At 42.8% G+C, this 20,519-nt stretch overlaps 1 protein-coding gene across 1 annotated transcript; it reads left to right on the plus strand.

The window, feature by feature from the left end:
* Nucleotides 1-13: 13 nt before the first annotated feature.
* On the plus strand, nucleotides 14-19,787 carry WDR4 (WD repeat domain 4). The gene is made up of 11 exons (XM_062515204.1): nucleotides 14-135; nucleotides 1,602-1,664; nucleotides 2,360-2,506; nucleotides 4,780-4,936; nucleotides 5,473-5,585; nucleotides 7,624-7,684; nucleotides 8,716-8,814; nucleotides 13,775-13,839; nucleotides 14,493-14,676; nucleotides 15,534-15,603; nucleotides 19,260-19,787. The coding sequence occupies exons 1-11, from the start codon at nucleotides 14-16 to the stop codon at nucleotides 19,439-19,441; spliced, it is 1,263 nt and encodes a 420-aa protein (XP_062371188.1). The 3' UTR covers nucleotides 19,442-19,787.
* Nucleotides 19,788-20,519: the final 732 nt, after the last annotated feature.

Raw genomic sequence — 20,519 nt, forward strand, 5'->3', positions numbered from 1 at the left:
GCGGCGCGGGCGCATGGCGGGCGGCGATGGCGGCGGGCGCAGCCCCGGGGCCCGCCCGGCGCTGGCGCTGCGAGGGGCGATGGCGGTGGCGAGCGGCGGGGGGCGGCTGCTGGCGGCGCGGTCCGGGCACAGCGGGTCAGTGCGGGGCGGGGCGCGGGAGGGCCTGGCGGCTCGGAGCGGCGGAGGCCGCCCGGTGGCCCCTGAGGGGGCTCGCAGGGTCCCGTGTGTGGTGTGGTGAGGTGAGGGGAGGTGGTGGGGCGGTGCTGGAGCTGCTGGTCCTGCTGCGGTTCGTGCCTTTCCGGGCTCCTCGTCAGCGTTTTCTGTTAGAGAAACATTACTTTTAAACTTTGGAGCCTTGGCGGTTTTCTGTCACGGTTGTGTATGTACACACAAAGATATACACATACATGTTATACAAATATAGTATATGTGTATATGTGTATATCATTTATAGAAAACGTGTGTATATATAGCATATATTACGTGTATATAACGTGTATGGCAGATGTATTACATGTATGTGTATAACATTATATGTAAAACTGTAAATTTGAGGAACGTGTACAACGTTCTTTTTTCATATATACACACATATATACATGCACATATTACACATACATATATATAATAATGATCTCTTTTATGCCTATAAGAAAGTGGCATATAAATAGCTCCAAGGTGAGTGCTAAGAGGATGGTGCCAGACTCTCTTCAACTCCTGCTCCCCAGTGGCAGGATGGGGAGCAATGGCCATAACATAAAACACAAGAAGTTGCACCTCAACACAAAGAAGGATTTCTTTCCGTTGAGGGTGACAGAGCTCTGGAGCAGATGCCCAGGGAGGGTGTGGAGTCTTCCTCTCTGGAGACATTCCAGACCCACCTGGATGTGTTCTGTGTCACTGCTCTGGGTGACCCTGCCTGGGCATGGAGATGGACTGAGTGATTTCCAGAGGTCCTTTCCAACCTGAATGATTCTTAAGATTCTGTGTAGTGTTTGAAGGGCGGTGTCATGGGATGGGCCATGCTCTGCTCAGAGGTGCCCAGCAATGGGTCAAGAGGCAACGGGCAGAAACTGATGCTCAGGAAGTTCCACCTGAGCATGAGGAAGGATTTCTTTATTGTGCTGTGACTGAACACTGGATCAGATTGTCCAGAGAGGCTGTGGAGTCTCCCTCACTGGAGATATTCCAGAACCATCTGGACACAACCCTATGTCATGTGCTCTGGAATAACCCTGTTGGGCAGGGAGGTTGGACCAGATGACCTATGGTGGTCCTGTTCAACCTGACCCATCCTGTGGTTCTGTGACTGGTAGATGTTACTGACAGATGTGCTGAGTCTGACAGAAGTGAGGTTTATGCAAAATACAGGGTAACTTCACCAGCAGAGGAGGATTTCCTTTTTGACAAGTGCATACAATCCAAAATGTTCAATCTGTAGCACTCTGGGAGCCTGTTTGGTCAGAGGTGATTCTCGAGATGGGGGGCAGTTGTGCCTAAAAATTAAAATAAGAGAATCTTACAGAAGAATTGCCACTCTTCTTAGTTAAGCTCTTGGTTGTTCTAGTCCCAATAATTTTTGGTTTGTTTTTCCCTTGCAGTGATGAGAGTCTCTTCGTGTATGATTGCAGCAGTGCAGAGAAGCAGCCCTTAGGAGAGAAAGGGTGAGAAAATCTGTTCTTTTCCTGGAGGGTGCATCTCCTGAGCTAGTGTGGCTGTAAAAGAAAGCACAGGTTAACTCCTTGATGGGTTGGTTTTGCTAACCCTGATGGATATAGATAGATCTATTTTTTGTTTCTATTTCATCCAGAGTTTTGTTCCACTGTGCACCTTTTTCTCTTTTATTTTTTTAGAGAAACAACAAAGTGGAAAAACAAAGTCAGTAATTCTCTTTGTTAGTCAAGACATTTGTGGAAAAGTCCTGCAGTTTTTGCTAGACATCTAAGACCAAAAAACACATGAAGCACTTAAATAAGTTCTCCAGATCTGTTCTCTAAGTCATGATAGTTCAAAACACACACAAGTATTTTTCTTAGCTTAGATTCAACCACTGGGCATTGTTTTGCTTGTAGCCAGACAGGAAGCATTTTACTGCTTTCCTCATAATTTATGTCAATGTGCCAGCACAAACTTTTGTTTTCTGAACAGATTTTGATACAGGCTTAGACCTTCTATCAATTTATTTTGTCTTGGCTTATTTCTTTGCATTAATGTCCATGTTGGCTCAACATTTAAAGCAGAAATAAAAGCATTTAAAGTTTTACTTTATTCCTGATGTTCCTGGTGGCTTGAGAACAACCTCCTCAGGGAATTTAGTAGCTATCAGGTATTGAACTGTTGGTCCCCTTCTCTCTATTAGGCAGGATGGAAAAGGGACAGATAAAGGAAGTGATGACATCCTGGCTTTTGCCTTCTCCCCATCAGGAGATTATTTTGCTCTGACAGATGACAACAAGCGCCTGATTCTGTTCCGTACGAAGCCTTCCTGGGAATGTGTTAGTGTCAGGTAAGGATGCAGGATGCTGTTATGCAGTTATGGCTGATGGATTTAGAGTTCTAAAATGGGGGTATTTGGGATGTTGGTATTTGTTATTACTTGGCTTCCTTTTTAATTTATTTAATTCCCTCACTCAAACAAATTTAATGTTTTTGGTATTTCAGAATATTTGTTAAGTATTAATGTGTTGTCTTCCCATCACCAAGAATCGGAGTGCAGATATTTAATATCACTGTCCAAGGAAGGATAATCTCTTTCCTTATTCCAAACCCAGTGTTTTCTGTCTTTAAGAACTGAAACTTTACCCACTTTTGGTGCAGTGGGGTTGGGCCTGTAAGAACGATGCCAAGTAGTTCAGTGAGCGCATTCTGTTCCTTCTGATTTTGAGGAGTTTTGAGGAGTTTTGGGGAGTTTGTGAACTTTATAAAAGTTGTGATCTTTTCAAAAAGCACATCTTTAGACATGCTGCAGCTGCTTTTCTTCAGTACATTCCTCTTGAGGAAACAGCCTGTAGCTGTCCACCAGAGGTCCTCCAGTTCCAACTTTTCCACTGCTGCTGCTTGTGACAAGTCTCTGTAGAGAAACCAGAACTGTGAAGGGCTTCCTGAGAAAGTAGCTGAGCGTGTGACATCTCTGCTTCTGTTGGTCTCTGACAAATGTGTGACCCTGGTTGCAAAAAAAAAAAATCAAGTCTCTGTAGCTTGTCTCTGTGTGTAGTATACAGGATAGACCCTTGGGGTTAAACAGTGTTATAGTGAGGAAATGGTCATGGTAGGAAGCTGTGCCAGGGGACGTTTAGGTTGGATATTAGGAATAGGTTTTTCACCCAGAGTTGTTGAGCACTGGAACAGTTCCATGGGGAAGTGGTTACAGCACCAAGGGTTTGGACAACATTCTCAGACACATGGTGGGATTGTTGGGGTGTCCTTTGCACGGCCAGGAGTTGGACTCAGTAATCCTTGTGGGTTCCTTCCAGCTCAGGATATTCTATGACAAGACCAGCAATACCCAATTCTGTTCATTCTGTGTCCTGTCTTCCCTGCTGCCCTGCTTTTTATGTCTTGCCTGTAACATGCCACTGTTAACACTGATAATTGTTAGTTATTTTAGTTTCTGCTGAAAGTTTAACTAGGCTGGATTTTTTGGGAATGTCATTACCTCATATTGGGAAACTGGGAATACAGGCAAAAGGCTTTCTGCATGGATAACAATGCCAAAGTTTGAGCTGTGTGACTTGTGTTGCTGTTTTGTGGCAAGCTGTATAAAGGTTTCACACGATGCTGGCCTTTGTAGTCAGTTTGTGTCAGACAAAGGGGAATTTTTGAATCTTTGTGCTTAAGATCACAGGTGGTACAATGAACTTGGAGCAAGACTTTCTGGTTGGCAAAGTAACCCTTTCTGGAACTGTGTCACCTGTTGTGTTGTTGTGGTGTTCTTTAAACAACTACTAAAAAGCCTGGGAATTTCTTTCTTCCTTCCTACCTGAAGCATAGTGTATTGTCCTTTTGCCTCCACATGGCCACTGAGTTTCAGAGTAGGTGAATATAAATACCCATTTCCTGTGATCCTTGGTGCCCACAGTCCTGTGCTAACACACAGGTTGTGTTTTCTAGCACCTGTGGTCCTTATGTTTATTTGAGTAGTTTTAAGAAAACTGTTAGCTGCTAGACTGACAGCTGGAAATGCGAGATGATGGCAGTGATGAGGAAAACTCAAGAGTTCAAGTTCAGAGCTTTGTCTGGACAAGGAACACAGAGCCTATGGCTCTGTGACTTGGGATATGAGGAGAAGAGTTCCAAGGCTCTCCATGAAGGGCTTCCCTTTACAGTACAGAGTGACAACTGGAGGAGTAGTTCCTACACAGTTTTAAAAAGTGTCGCTGCAAAGGATTCCTAATCGGGACAAATCCTACCTTGTCTTTTCTACATGTTTAACTCCTGTTTTTATGATGTAGAGTGCAAGGAAGTCTACCAGCCTTCATTAGAGTCCTGGCATGCTGCCTGGGTGAGGTTCTCATTTGAGGAAATACTAAAGCAAAATGCAGTCATGCAGCTTTTAATGGTCTCCTGGTCCTCTCCCCATCCCAGGTGTTTGCTATTACATAATTCACTCATTTACTAGACTCAAAAGTGCTATTTCAGCCCCATAATGTTATTCTCACTACTGCAACTGTAATGTTGCATCTGAGAACACTTTTTTGCCCAGCCTCTTGGTCTGTTTAATTTCCAGACTTGCTGAAGCTGCCATCCAGAGCTGTTCAAGCTGTGCCATTTGTCTTTCAGGTTTGTGAACAGGAGATGCACATCCCTGGTTATCACAGCTGCAGAGGATAAGATTTTTGTTGCAGATAAATCTGGTGATGTCTATTCTTACTCAATAACAGAACCTCAATCAGATGGAAAACTCGAGCTGGGTCATGTCTCTCTGCTATTGGATGTGGTAAGGGTCTGCCTCTGTATTTACAAAACTGCATTCCTCATTTTTGGGTCTCTCATTGTTGCTTTTGTCCCAGATTTGTGGTTTACTTTTTTTTTTTTTTTTTTAATTATATAAATGAAATGTGGTCCAGATTTTTTCCTACAGAGTTTGTGTTGGCAGAGTTTGGTAAGGAAAGACGCTTATGAGTGTTGAAAAAGTCTTCCTGTTGCAGCCACAGAAGTCTTGGTGACAGTGTGTATGGGAGTTCATCCACTCTGCCATGTCAGCTGAGCTCTTCAATGCAATAAGTTTCTTTTATGCAAGGGGTCTTCCAGCTGTACTGTTGGGGCTCAGTGGCTTTCAGTGGACCTGGAAATCAGTGTTGCTTGTCTTAGCGAGAAAGTTACTGTCACAAAGATCAATGCTTCCACTGTTGGTGGAAAAGAGTGGTTTAGTGTTTGTACCTTCTTTTTGAGTGAGGAGATACTTTTTTTCTTAGTCAAGAAGAATTTCAAGCCTTGAAGTGCTGGGCACTAAAGCTCCCTCTTTCCCAACAGGCCCTGAGTCCTGATGACCAGTATATCCTAACTGCAGACAGAGATGAGAAGATCAGAGTCAGCTTGACAAAGGCTCCCTACAGTATTGTTTCCTACTGCATGGGACACAGAGAGTGAGTGCCTTGTATGCCAGAACCATTGTGTGCAGCTATTCCCTGCACAGCCACCTTCATCCACTCTCAGTGGGTAAAATCTTCTCAAATTACATTAAACAACGTCTTGGATTCCATCTGTGATGGAATCATGGAATGGCCTGGGTGGAGAGTGACCTTTAGGAGTCATCCAGTCCAACCCCCCTGCCAGGAGCAGGGACATCTGTAACAAGATCAGGTTGCTCAGAGCGCTGTCCAAGCTGGCCTTGAATGTTTCCAGGGGTTGGGCTCTACCACCTCTCTGCACAACCTGTTCTTCACCAACCTCCTCATTAAAAAAATTCTTCCTTATATCTAATCTGAGTCTACAGTGAGTTCAAAGCCGTTATCCCTCTTCCTATTGCAAGAGGCCCTTCTAAAAAAGTCTGTCCCATCTCTTTTATAAGACCCCTTTAGGAACTGGAAGGCTACAGTAAAGGTCTGCCCAGAGCCTTCTCTTCTTCAGGCTGAACAACCCCAAATTCTTTCAGCCTTTCCTCACAGTAGAGGTGCTCCTGCCCTCTGCTTGTTTTTGTGGCCTCCTCTGGACCTGCTCCAACAGGTCCATGTCTTTGTTGTCCCCAGGACTCCAGAGCTGGACACAACCTCCTCTGGGGCCTCACCAGTGCAGAGCAGAGGAGCAGAATCATCTCCCTGCACATGCTGGTTACAAGAGGCTCCAGAAATGGTTCGCTCAGAATGGAGCCCATCTTAAGTCTTAGGAAGGAAAGTAGCAGGAACTGTCTTTTGAGGTTTGAACATATATTAATTAAATTAATGTCATCTCAGTGCAGAACTCAGACTTTGTAGGTTCTGTGGTAATACAGAAAAAACCTGGCTGTGTCACCAGGGTGGATAGAGGATGCCTGCCTGGACACCAGACTGGTGTGCTGGAGAATGAACAATGAAATACATTCAAAGAAGGGAGCCTGCAAGGAATATGGAGAGGGTCTGTAAGAGCTTGGAGTGATAGGAAAGGGGGAATGGCTTTGAACTGACAGAGAGTAGGTTTAGATTAGATATTAGGAAAAAGTTCTTTACTGTAAGGGTGGTGAGGCACCTGGCACAGGTTGCCCAGGGAATTTGTGAATGCCTCATCCCTGGAAGTGTCCAAGGTGTTCATTAGTGAAAAGCAGTGCAAATTAATTGAAATAGATTCAATAATTCAATATTTAAATTATAAATTAATACAAAAGGATTACATAAAACAAAAGTTGTCTCATTTCACAGTCCTGGATTTTCTTCTCCAGTGGGACTTAGGGTGATTCTCACTGGATCTCTTGTGCCTGCTTTGTCCTGGAAATTTGTATTACAGTGACCAAATCTCTTCCTTTTATATTGTTACTCTGTGGCTTTAAAGCTATGCCTGTTTTCCAAGGCAAGACTGTCCCATTCAAGTCATGTTCTGCTCAGGTCACTGTGTTTGAGATGGGTGAGCTATGAGATAATGACCCCTAGAAGTTCAGGTGTCATTGCTCACCAAAGACAAAGCAGGATCACCAAATTCTGTAAAACAGAACTTCTGGCTGAATGTAGGCACTGGTAAATTGCCACATTAAAATTCTGTAAAGATGGCTGTTAAATGATTTCCCAGCTGTGACTGGAGAGATGTGGCACTCTGGAGGCTGAGCCATCACTGTTGTTTTAAAGGATCTGTTGATTAATGTTTTTAATGTACATCATGAACTAAGAAAGGGGAATGTGCTACCTGAGTAAATCTGTCTCCATTGGCATTTTTTGAGCTAAATGACAATGTTTTCAGCTGGGAGGAAGTCAGTAGAATTCCCTGAGTGCAAATAGGGAAATACAGTTCTTTATTAAGTAGAAAGTCAGTAGTTTGTGTAGTGCATATTTGATAAGTACTGGTGACATTTTATTCTTCCTCCAAATTATCTTGATGTGGAAAATCTGTTTGTTTATTGTAGGGTTCTCTTTAAAACTGCTGTTTTCTCTTACTGTGTGTGTTTCAAGACCAGGGTGTCAAGCAAGAGAGTTAAACTTTTGACTACTTTTCCTTTAGGTTTGTAAGCAAAATACTTGTAATACCCGACTGTCCTGATCTCCTGTTGTCAGCTTCTGGGGTATGTATTGCAATTTTTTTCAAAAAGTGTTTGTTTTTTGTATATTTGGGTTTTGGTTTTATTATTTATACTTTTGTTTTGGCCAAATTCCTTGGGATACTTGGAATAATCTCATGGTTTACAGCATGGTCTCCTTCCTCCTCCTGCCCCCTTTTTCTTGGTTCTGTCCAGTGTTCAGCCATTCCTTTGCTGTATGACATAAGAACCTTTTACTGTGCTTATAGTAAAAGGCATTTTCTGAGATGATGAAATTACCCTTAACTCTTGCTCTGACAGACATTGTCTGCTTGGATGAGAACTGTAAAATTAGTGTTCCCCTCCTTCCCTCTCCAGCCCTTTTCCAGAACTGATGGCATACTGCTGCCATACTACACCTGTACAGAGATGGAGTTGGCCTAAGAGAAGGGGAACAATATTCTTTGTTCCCTAGACTACCAAAATTGCACAGGAAACAAATAATGTTTCCTTTGGAGATAGGAAGATCACAGTAACTCCTGGCAGTTGGTTTCAGCTGCTGTTCTTACCTCCCTAAGGCTCTTGTCTCTCTAATTATTGAAACAGCTCTAGTGCTAGTGCTGCACATGGCTGTATTTGACTCTTAGCAAATGCTTTTGGCTTTGTTTTTCTATAGAGGTGTTTAGTCTCACTTCAGGAGGTTGCTAAATCAAATGAGAATTTGGTTGATAACAAGAGCATGGGGCAGAGAAGGGCAGCCTGAAAGAATTTCCATTAAAATGCTGAGCACATACATGACTGTGCTGTTGGAGACAGGCTTGAAATGCCCTCCTCCAGCTACCCAATTTCCACTTCAAAGGGAGAATTTAAATTAGCATGATTGAATAATTTAGAATGCAGGGGGAAATTATGCTAATTAAAATGCTTTATCTGCAATTTGAGGTCTTAACTAAGTGACTATTTAGCAGCTTCTGTGGGGAGCTCTTCAGGGAAGCAGGGTTTAGCTGAAGGCCGGGAGTGCCTTCTCTGCCTGAATGCTGGTAGTAATAGCCTTGTGTCCACTTCCATCTGTCCAGGACTCGACTCTGAGACTTTGGGAGTATAAAAGTGGAGAAGAAGTGCACTGCTGTCAGCTGAGTACCATCTGTGGGTCTCATGCAACCAAACCAGACCAGGTATGTCCATGTGTGCCAGTGCTTTTGCTGTGCTTCTGATCCTTGGGACTGCCAAAGGTGTTGGTTGCATTTTGTTAGAAGTGCTTCCCTTCTGTCACTGGGCTTAGAACTTAGAAAAACTGTTACAGTGGTCTGGGATTTTGGGAAGACAGTCCCTGAAATCCATTCCTGTGTTTTGTGTGAATTCCTAAAATACGCCAAGCAGTGACCAAAAGAAGCTGCTTCTGATTCTTCCCAAATTTAAGTTCTGCACAGTGGACAAGGCCTTCACTTTAAAACAACAGGTGTTGTGGTTTCCTAGGCAGAAAACATCCTGTGACACTGGGAATATCTAAGCATTCACCCATTTTTAAAAAATGCATAGAATTTCAAGTGTTAAATTTGCAATTTTCCTGAGCAAAAAGAAGCTTTGTAATATTTTTAACCAGTGACCTGCAGTAATGCCCTGTGGAATCAAAATGTTGGGTTTGTTATTTTAGTTTCTCTTGCAGCTGGACAGTGTCCAAAATTTCAGTGTGTGAGTCCTACATGAAAACTGACAACCCCAGGAGCTCTCCTGAGCTTCTAGCTTGTACATCAGCAGTCTCACACACACAGGTTTGGGGTGCTGCTGTGATTTGAGATGCTCACCTGATGTGAGCAGTCGTTCTGGTAGTGCTTGAAATCTAGTTTTGTTTTTTTCTTGTCATTTAACGTGACATAAGACCAGTTAGCAGTGAAATAGCACTGTCCTTCTCCCTGCTGTGTGCATGGAATTAAACCACCTACTCACCTGCTGGGTTGTTTGAGTTCACCTCACCACCCATCCTGCTGCATGTGATTTTTCACATCAATCTCTATAAAAACTCCCTGCAGACCACAGCTGCCTCCCAGTTGTCAGGTGACTAGGAAGGCATGCATGGCTCTTGAGGAAAATCCATTATGGAATCCATATCCAGGCAGAAATTGAATTGCAAACTTCTGCCTTCTCTCCTTTGTGTTGTGGTTTTGGTAGTGGAAGTGTGTTGTGCTTCACCTCCCCGCAGCTGGGGAGCCACTTTCATCACAGCTTTCCCATTTAGATACTGGGTCTCTTGGGTTTGGCCTGGAGTTCCTGGTAGCAGGAGATCAGGGTGATTTCCATGTGGACAACTGAACCTGCTCCTTGGACTTGAGAGCCTTCTTGAAAACACACACCTGATCCACACACATTCACAAGGTCTCTGCCTCATTTCAGCTTGATGCCAGTGCTTGAAATCTTTGAAAAAGCTGTTTTTGGGCTTTTTAACAAGTGAAAAGGGTACAAGATTTGGTAACAAGCCCATCTAACTGGTATCCACTGATACTCTGGGTGCACCAGGATTTGAGCATTTGTTTTAGAGGTGATAATGGATTTATTTTAAAACAGTTTGTCTTCTAGATTTATAGGATTGCTGAGGACAAGTAAGCAATTAACTAGTGGGAAATTGTGATTAATATTAAAAATGCTGTTTGTTGCTTAGACTGGCTTAGCGTTATTAAGATGGCTTGTTTGTAAATTAGCAGTGTTTGATCTTACATTGAACCCTAATTCACTGATTACAAGAATATAAAAATAATATTAAACTTTGAATGTAGGATCGGATAAACTAAAAATGTCAAAAAATGTGTTGCTGCAGGTAGGACTGATCTCAGAAAACCTCTCCAACTCTCTTAGGATGTTTTTAAACGTAGTTTAGTAATACTTGCCTTGTCTCCTAATAAAATCCCTTCCATGAGATATTCTTCATGCTGATGTCAGGAGATGTCATCACCTCAGGAGAAATTGGAGGTGCCCTTTGCTTGAGGAGTTTCCATTTAGCTTATTTACCTCAGTGTGAGTAAGCAAAGACAGAAAGGGAAAGCCCACAGACTGTGGGTTAATAAATAGAACACAGCAATTAAGTAATAAACCTTATTCCTGCAGTGCTTTGCAGTTTTTCCATCCACTGCCACGTGTGGTGGTGTTGGAAGCCACATGGTGGCCTGTGAAATCCTGGATACTGCTCACTCTCACAGGTGTTCTGTTGGCATCATAGTGCTAGAAATGCCAGAGGTGACATCTGGTGGCAGTGTTTAGCCATGCTGTGCATCCAGCTACGTCGCAGATCGTCTCCACAACCTAGTGACATTTGTGGTCTGAATTTAAGGACACAATCTCTTGAGTCAGCACTTTACAGCCTGTAACAAGCACAGGACTCTGCAGCTGGGATCAGGTGGGGATATAAGTGCTTTTTCTTTTTTTTTTCTTTTTTTTTTTTTTCTTTTTTTTGTATTGTTACACTTCATTTTTACTATTGATAGCCAGTGAGAATGCACTGGAGCTTTAAACACAGCTTGAAGCTCAATGAGGATGGAATAATCAGTAATGGTGAGCCATGTGAGCACAAAAATGTGGGCTTATTTTGCTTGGCAGATGATGAATATGTGTCTGTTTGGGGGATGTAGGAGTGTTTTGAGCAGTGTAGCATTGGTTTCAGCTGATGGCTTACAGATCCTCAGTTCATTTTCCCACTAGAATGAGAGTAATTTTCTTAATTCCATAGTGCTGTATAAATATTTTCCTGCTTCAGAGCTTTCACCTCATCTGATCCTCTTGACAGCAGAAGCTTGTTTAAAGTCCAGAACATGAATTGCACAACTCTACCCCAATGCACCAGTACATTAATTTTTATGGGGTCACCTCTTCTCACAGATGACATCAAAAGTTAATTTTAAGGTGTTGGCAGGCTGATAACAGTGTCATATAAACATTGACTTGAGTTCAGAGAATATCAAATGAACATCTGTTTATCACAGAATGTTCTTGTAGCCCTTCCTTAACAGATTTCATAGCCTTGTCCTTGACCACAATACTGTTGTGGGTCTTGCGTTCATTTTGCTGATTTTTTAACTTATCCACACATGGAAAGAACTTGGAAAGAAGTTGCATTTTCTTGTCTCTTTCCAGCTGTGAATAAGACTTGGTTTAAATCAAAACAACCTCCTCCTCCCTTCTCCAGTGGGGTTGGGAGAGAGCTGCTGCCTAATTCAAGTTCACAGAACTCTTTGTCTCTCTAACAATGCACATGGCTGTGTAGGTGGGCACTTCCCTGCATGTTTGTCAGGCAGACAGGCACAGCTTTGTAATTAGAAATAAATAGCACAGGTTTCAACTTTCACTTATATATATATCTTGGCATATAAGTGAACTTAAAGTTCCTTTAAGTGTCTGAAGAATCCTCTCATGGCTTACAGTAAATAGGATCTGTCAGTTCTACTCCAAAGCTGTGGTGCAGGTGGCTCTGTCCTGCATTTAGCCACATCAGCTACAGAGAACCTTTCTGGTCCAGCCCACTCATCCTACCTGATGTTTGGAGCCATCTTTTATGTCTGTGTGAAACAGGGGTCCTGGGTCCCAGTGCTAAATATGGACTAATAACTTCATATTTCTGCAGAGTAGCAGGAGGTCAGTCCCATCTGTTCCCAGGAGCTCTGAACCATATCAGTCCTTTTGATGTTTTTTATTAAGTGTTCCTCTTCTGTCTGAACAGGTGGTTGAGACGAGTGAAAAGTGTGTGCATGCTCTTCTTGCTTCCCCCTATGAAATTGTATCACACAATTTTTCTCATGAGCCGGAGGAAAAAAAAAAAATGTTTTCAGCTCTGTTATACCATGAATTAATTTTCTTTCCCACAGTTGGTTTATCTCCTAGTGGTTGCATCGTGTGCTGTTGACAAAATAGTTAGCTTCTGGTGTTAAACTTGCTGACTTGAATTTTTGGAAGCTGTACAGCTTGTTTTGGTTTCCTGCATGGATTGCAAAACTGTGAAACAAGCACCCTGACAATGCCTATACATCAGCTGGTAGCTGCAATCCTGTAAAATCCTGTGGTAACTCCCAAATTTACTATAACTTAGTGAAGCAGAGGTTCTGTTCAGTCACCTGTGTCGTGTTAAGGAAAGAGGTGGAGGTTAAAAAAACGAAGATTTGAGGATGCATCAGAATTCTGCCGGCAGTGTCAAAAAGATGTATTTTCTCTGCCCTGAAGGAAATTACTCTCTGCTTCTCTACTTGGAAGGTTTTAGTCATCAGCAGTGTTGGTGTTGTCACTGCTTATAAAACACACTTGAGAACCAGCTTTTTGCTGTTGCAGTTTTGCCATTCACATTATATAATAGACACTTTTGAAAAAGCACCCCAAGACATCATTTTGCAGTTTCTCTTCTCCTCCTAAGTTCTTCCCACTCCAGGAGCCACAAATCAGTTGTTTTATATTTCAAGTAGAATGGTTTGTGTGGCAAAGGTGCTGCTTCTCTCCCAGATAAAACTGTATAACTTCTAAATTAGGAGTGTGATGTGGGTTTGTTGTTGTTGTTGTTGTGTTGGTTTTGTTGATTTTTTTTAATGAGGAGAATGGCCTCAGGCAGTCTTTCCTTGTTGTTCAGAATACATTTTCTGTGGAGCAGGATGGCTTTACCCAGACTCACGTTGAAACGGAGGCAGCACAGCAGGGATATTAGGGATATTAGCTATGCATCACTATCTTCGTTTTTTAACAAACAGAACAGCAGCTAATAGCTTGTGTTTGTAATATCTGAGCTGCTGGAGTGATACTCTGCCTGAGCAGGCTTAATGTCAATGTTTTTGCCACTAGCATTGCAGGAGAGAATGTTTGAAGGCAGTGTATTTTCCTTCATCTGTTGGTTTGCCTGCTAAGAGTAGTTCACTCAGACCTTTACATTTGATCTCTGGACAGTGTGGAAGAGAGAAATGTGGAAAACTTCATAAAACAGCAAGCACTGGTACAAATATAACCTTGACTGCAGTTAGAAGGTAATTATGTTGCTTAACTTGCTGTAAATTAAGACATCTGCTAAATTTTAAAGGCTCATAGTGAAATGAAATGTGAATTTTCTGCCCACAAATCGTCTTAAAAGGATGTGTCTGTTTGTTTTTTTTTTTTTTTCTCTATTCCTAATAGAAATACACCGTGTCAAGAATAACCTACTGCTGTCAAGGTGGTTATGTTGCCATTCTGTGTGACAGGTAAGAACAGATGTAATAATGCCTAAAATTATCCCACCTGCTGCAAAGGCATGAGCAGCTTTCCCTGCTGGTTGTCCTGGCTTTCCCTGAGCCTGGAGTTCTTGGTATTGTGGATCTCCTGATGTCCAGGAATGTCTGTGGCCTCCCAGCTAGCCTCTGTGTCCTGTACTTGCTCTGAGTGCAGAGGGGAGTGCAGGGGTTACCTGGCTTAGTTGATTTTTGTAGAGTGTGATGCCTTTCCCTCAGTGGAGGAAACACGGGGCCAGGATGTACAAGGGCTGGGGATGTTTTGTTTTGCCTTGTGTTCAGCTGTATATTCCTTCAAGTGCAGCCCTCTAGGCCACCGTGTCACGATGCAACACTCATAAAAGTCCTTAGCAATCTTATGAAATTCCCTTTACTACCATTTCTTCTAAAGAGGAGGCAGCACTGAGTGCTTTTTCTTTCACATAACACTTGAAAAGCTGTTTGACACTTTGGGTATTTACAGCTTCTGACTCAGATCATGTAAGCAAACAGCATTTGAAGTGTTCATTCTAACCACTTGGCTTTGGCTCTGTTTGGAATTAGAGTGGGTGTCTGTAGTTTGCTGTGCAAGTGATGGCTGTAGGTGGATTTGGTAATAATGGTAATTAAGTTTTTCCTCTCAAAAGTATTCCCACAGTCTACATCTTTGAGCTTGATACCACTGCCCAGCAGCTGGTTTACAAACAGCAGATCTCTCTGAAACACAAAGGCTGGGACATTGCATTTGAGGAAACAGGACACCTGTGGATTTTGCAGGAAGACAAGGAAGCTCCTCTTCTTTTGTACAGAGCATGTGATGGACAGTGGAAGGTACTTTCTTAATGCTGAAAATCCTGAGTGTTTGGTGATGTCTTGAGGCCACAACAGAAGTGGAGTTTGCTGTTCCATGAAAGCTAAAAAGGCACTTTTCTCTCTGTCATGAGATGGAGTAAAAGTCTTAGATACACATCTCATTCTCCTTCTCACCCATGTATGATGCAAAGGTGTCAAAAGCTTGTTATGAACACCAGGGTGTGTTCTCAGCTAAAGCTGCCATCTAGCACAGCAGGGTCAGTATTTGTCAGCATTCAGTACTTTAAACCACTGCTTGAGCTTTCTGTGGGCTACTTGATGGTTTTAAAAAAAATAAAAAACCCCACAAACCAACAAAATCCCTTTGGATTTGCTCAAGAATGCTTTTCACACAACTTTCCTTGTGCCTGCCTCTGAGGCATCCTTTGAAAGACAAGGCATTCTGGGGGCAGTAAAGGGAATTACTTGATTTTCAGTGACAACAGGGAATCAAAATTGGGGTATGTGCTATCAAGTTCTCTTTTATTGCCTATTAAACAACTGGAAACTCATTTGTTATCCTTGTAAGTCCCCAGCTAATTATGGTCTGGTTGTGAAGTGATTTTAAATGAAACTTCTGAGTGTGTTCCCTGGGATATTTCTTTTCCTCACAGATTGGCAAGTGGGAATCAATCTCTTTGTTCAAATGGCAAAGCTCTCAGGCCAGGTTTCAGTAACAGTCCTAGAAAGGAGAAGCCTGGAAGAGATCATAGAGATTTTATGCTTGCTGTGTTTCACTACACTCTTCTGAGAGCTGTTGCATTTTTCAGCATGCTGTGAAACATGAAATTATGTATTAATCCCAAAATAACACGCAGCTTTCCTTCTTTTCCCAGGCTGTAACTGATGACAAAGGATTACAGAAGATGTCAAAATACATTCAAGGCAACTGGACAGTGTTTGAAGGTGAGAAATTTGGCCTAAAGTTCTAGGGAATGCAGTTTTTACAGCTGAAGCATAAGATGTGGAAAAAGATTGGAGTTCAGGTCAGTTCAGCTGGCTGTTGAAGTTACTCAGTCTTTTCTCAGTGTCATCACTGTCTGCTGTGGAAGTCAGTGCAGATAATGAAGTGTGTTCAGGGCTCTGTTATCACAGAACCATGTAGGTATTTAGAGCTGAATTGCAGCCTTGTAATTTTTCCACAGACACCTTATCATGGAGATGCATCCAGACAGCCTCTGGCAGAGCTGCTGGAGTCTGTCTTACTGCTGTGGTATCAAATATTGGTGTTCGTTGTCTTGTCTCCTGCCTGGGTGTGAGACTGTATGACAGGTACAGTCAGGATGGAATAGCTGTGGGAGGAGCAGCTCTGCTGTAAAGTTGGGTTGTTGGGTCCACTTGACAGGGCAGATGATGTGGAGCCTGCTGTGACTAGAAGGTGTGACCCTGGATGGGACAGCAGAGGACATTGCTTAGTGTCAGGGCTGGCTCATTTTGTTTTTGCTTCCTGCCCCACTCCCAGTCTCTGTCAGAAAAATAATGCCTAGTTTCCTTATTCAGAAGCACCCTATGCTTCTAGGATTTTTTTGTACTTATAAATAACACCCAGCTGAAATTATAGCAGTGGTTGTGGCTGCAGGTTATAGAAGGGCTGTGGCATGGGTTAAAATCTCAATTATGTATTGAAATTGCATTCGTAGAAATTTCTGTCCTCTACTTTGCTGGAATCTTCCTTAAAAATGTGTTATAGGTCCCACCAGTCTTATGGTATGTTCATGGTGGCTAGATATATAAAGATGGAAGAGCTGCAGAAATGCTCAGTCTGGTATAAAGTCTCCTTAATATCTAGTACTGCATGGTTTAGCATGTACTGTCATTAAGTTGGTCATTAAATTGTAATTAAGGTGGTGCAGTCTTTGCAAGTCAGGTGCTCCTTTGGAAGGGGGATGTTTGCATGGAGATGTTGCAGACTTGATAGTTAAAGGCAGTCATATAATTAGGAGGATGAGGTCTGAGTGCAAATGAGCACAGGGAAGTGAAGAGAGCAGGCATGGGGAGAGGTTCTGGGCATAATTTGCCCGTGGAACAAACAAGTGTGAAACACAGTCACGGGCTCATCTGCAGCAGGGAAAGGAGCACAGCTCACATGACAGGTTCATTATCATTAATTAGTAGGGGAGGCTCCCTTGATGAGCACTTATTCCAGTGCATAATTAGTGCTTCCAAGGTAGTTACATCTTCTGAAACAAGTGATTGTTACATTGTTTGAATCCAGTCCTAATCCCTGCATATTGTTCCTTTTATAAACTTTTCTCACCTGTATGAGGTTTGTGTAGGATTTAAGATGCTATGATTTAAGATGGTTGATCTGGAAATATCACAGAATCCTAGGATGGTGTGGGTTGAAAGGAAACTTAAAGACAACCCAATTCCAACTCCCTGCTGTGAGCAGAGACACCTTCCACTAGTCCAGGTTCATCAGAGCCTCATCCAGCCTGGCCTTGGACACTTCCAGGGATGGAGCATCCACAGCTTCTCTGGGCAACCTGTTCAAAGTGCCTTACCACCCTCACTGGGGAGAATTTGTTCCTGATATTGAATCTAAATCCACTCTCAGTTTGAAGCTGTGTCCCCTTGTACATATTAAACAGTTTGACACTGCGTGGGAGCGACGGGGGGTTGGACGGTCGGGATGGACGGAGACAAGAGATTTCTGGAGCCAGGTCTTGGAACTTGTGGTTTATTGCAAAGGGCCTGGGTGCAAGGGCCCTGCTTGGAGCTGCCAGCTGCAGCTTGGAGCAGGCCCAAGAGAGCAAGAGTAAGAAGAAGGGTGAGAGAGTAAGAAAGTAAGATGTAAGAGAGCGAGGTTCCTGTTACAATACAATTAATCTTCTGTGTTGAATATTCTAATTTTCACTAACCAATCTAATACAAGATACAAATCCAATAGCATTTACATACAGCCTGTAAGAATCATTACATTACCATACTGTGTTGCATTTTATACCCTAAAAACTCCTCTTTGGACCCCTTCTGCCAAGCTGGTAGGGTCTTCTCTGACCCTTGGAGCTGTCTGCAAGCAGAGGGAATTGTTCAGTCAAGAGGGGATTACTTTCAGCTGGCCATACTATTGTTTTCCAGTTGTTCAGTAACTAAGCTTTGGTGTCTCAAAGATGGCTTTCATTTCAATCTCGTTTATAGTTTCCATATTCTCAAAATCTTTTGCCAGACAATCATATTTATAAGGTTTTCCTGTTTCATCTTCCCCAACATGACACTGTGCCATAATTGATCCCAGAAAAGGATTTAGTGCAGACTGATCAGGTGGAGAGCAGCATGGCTATTCAAACAGGCAGCATGCAGTTTCTCCCAGGGCCAAAGGCCAGTAAAGCCTGTATGAGTGCAACACCCCTGAAAGTGAAAGCTTGTGCCTTCCTGAGTACCACAAAGGGAAACTTGCTTTGTTTGTCTGCCAAGAAACAGGGGGATGCTGTATGTGGGTTTCTGTGGAGTAGCACCTCAACATAATCTTAGCAGGTACTGGTTTACTCTTCATTTGTCCTTTAAAGACTGTGAATTTTGCTAAGTGGGAAAAGGTGAGGACTGAAGATAACCGGCTTTGTCAAGTGCCATTCCAACTATTTTTTAGAAATACGGACTGAGCCAGCTGGTCTCATTCTGTTTTCTCTACAGAAACAATCTGATTAGGGATTTTTGGATAGCAGTTAGTTCCCTGCTAAACTCATCTAAACCCACACTCTTGGGGATGCTGTGAGGAATGTTACCCTGAATTCACAGAAGGTGTAACAAAGCCATTGGAACAAATGTTTAGGAATCTATGTGCTATAGAACACGACTATTTGAAGTCTACTCCTTTGTCCTTCTTTTCATTTAATACTCTAGGAGAAATGCCAGCTAAGCACAGTTAGGTGGCAACTCCCTTTGTAGTGCTTGGGTCTCAGGGAACAACTTCAGCAGTTCTCAAAAACAGGAGCCCTGAAGTTTGCAAGTGTTCAGCGTGTGAGCTGTGTCTTCTCTTTGCTTCACTGTGAGGTGCTTGACTGAGAATTTTTTAGCCTGAAAATTAAGACTGTGCCTGGCTGGTGAATACTGACCAGATGCTTGCCAACACAAATCAGGCTTACACAGTGTAAGTGTTGATATTTAATCACAGAGTGGTTTGGGTTGGAAGGGACATTAAAGATGATCTAATTCCATCCCCCTGCCATGGGCAAGGGACGCTTTCCACTGTCCCAGGCTGATCTGAGCCCTGTCCAGCCTGGTCTTGGACACTTCCAGGGATCCAGGGACAGCCTCAGCTGCACTGAGCAACCTGTGCCGGAGCCTGCACACCCTCACAGTCAAGAATTTCTTCCCAATATTTAATCTAAATCTGCCCACCTTCATCTTAAGGCCATCCCCCCTTATCCTGTCACTACGTGCCTTTGTGAAAATCATTCTGCAGTTCTCCTGAAGCCCCTTGAGATAGTGGAAGGCTGATTCAGTGGATAGGACCACAGTAAATGAACTGGAATGTCACTATCTAAAATGACAGTCCAGGAAGCAATTGATGAGACCACTGGGGGAATTAACACCTATGTTCTTGCTTTGCCCAACTGCAGGTTTTGTTGGTGCAGAGAGCTACTACAGTCACCTCTACAAGGCCTTGTTTGATAACATGGATGAGTACCTGCAGAGGAAGGAGGAGAGGTTACAGCAGCAGAAGAAGAAAAGGCAGGATCTGCAGCGTGGGTCCAGTGGACAGGCAAAAAAAAAGATGAAGGCTGAAGAGCCATCCTTATGACTGCTGTGAGCTTGAGCTTTTACCTTGAGGAAAGGAAGTGATTCAACTGTGGACTGTTTTTACATAAAAAGTGAATTATGCAAAATGACTGGTATAAAATTTAATTCAGGTTTTCAGGCAGGTTGATACAACAATATCCTGTTTGCAGCAAATAATACATTACAACATACTTAAACTTTCTAGCAGAATACAGAGATTCTGGGAATCTCTGGTGCACATTATATGAATACTGGAGATGGCATTTTCCTTGAAACAGGATTTTCTTTTTGCCTACTGTGTTCAGGCTTCTTCTGGTGGAAACATGCTGATTGAAGTGGATGCAATTTTGATTTTATTAGTTTTGGTTTGGGTTGGTTTTGGGTTTTTGTAAACTTTTTTTTATAAAAGTTGGTTAATGTAAGTAACTTAGTGTACCTGGGTATGGGAAGGGGAGTGTAGAAAAAATTCTTGCTGGGTATGAGAGGTTTTAGCTTAGACTTTGCCTTCTCTGTTTTTATCCTTTAACTTGGGTTCATGTGGTTGGGATTTTGCCTAGCTTCTAATCCATTACTTCTTACTTGTAGAACATCTCTACAGGAAGAAGAGCAAAAGTTAATTTTGTATGCTGCAAAGTAGAAGTAAAACGTGTCAGTCAACCTTGTGTTATTGGAAGCTCCTTCCATTGCAATATGATCCTACTGGTGTCTGTGAAAATCATTCCAGAGGCCTGGGAACAAAATTTGGAGTGCATCCTGCTTTTTTCATCAAGAGCTTTTCCATACTTTAATTATCCAAGAGATACATCTTCTTGAGAAGTCATCACTAAGAGCCTTGTGGGGCCACTTGTTCTTCATCAGGGGCAGAAGAAGTGTTCATCTGCCAGAATGGTATCATGTTCATGTGGAATAAAATGTCCTTCACAAAACCAGGTGTGGAAATCTGTACAGTCCATTAAAAGTACTCAGAGTTAACCTGTGCACTGTGAGTGGTTCTCTCTGGAGTGTCTGGACACATACAATTTTTGCATTCAAGTGCAGATGTGTGGCCCAGCTGCTTGGTTTGCTGACAGCTTCTCTCTTTCTCCCGTGGAAGATGCTGA

This window comes from Cinclus cinclus, chromosome 2 (assembly GCF_963662255.1).
Source record: "Cinclus cinclus chromosome 2, bCinCin1.1, whole genome shotgun sequence".
NCBI classification, from domain to species: domain Eukaryota; kingdom Metazoa; phylum Chordata; class Aves; order Passeriformes; family Cinclidae; genus Cinclus; species Cinclus cinclus.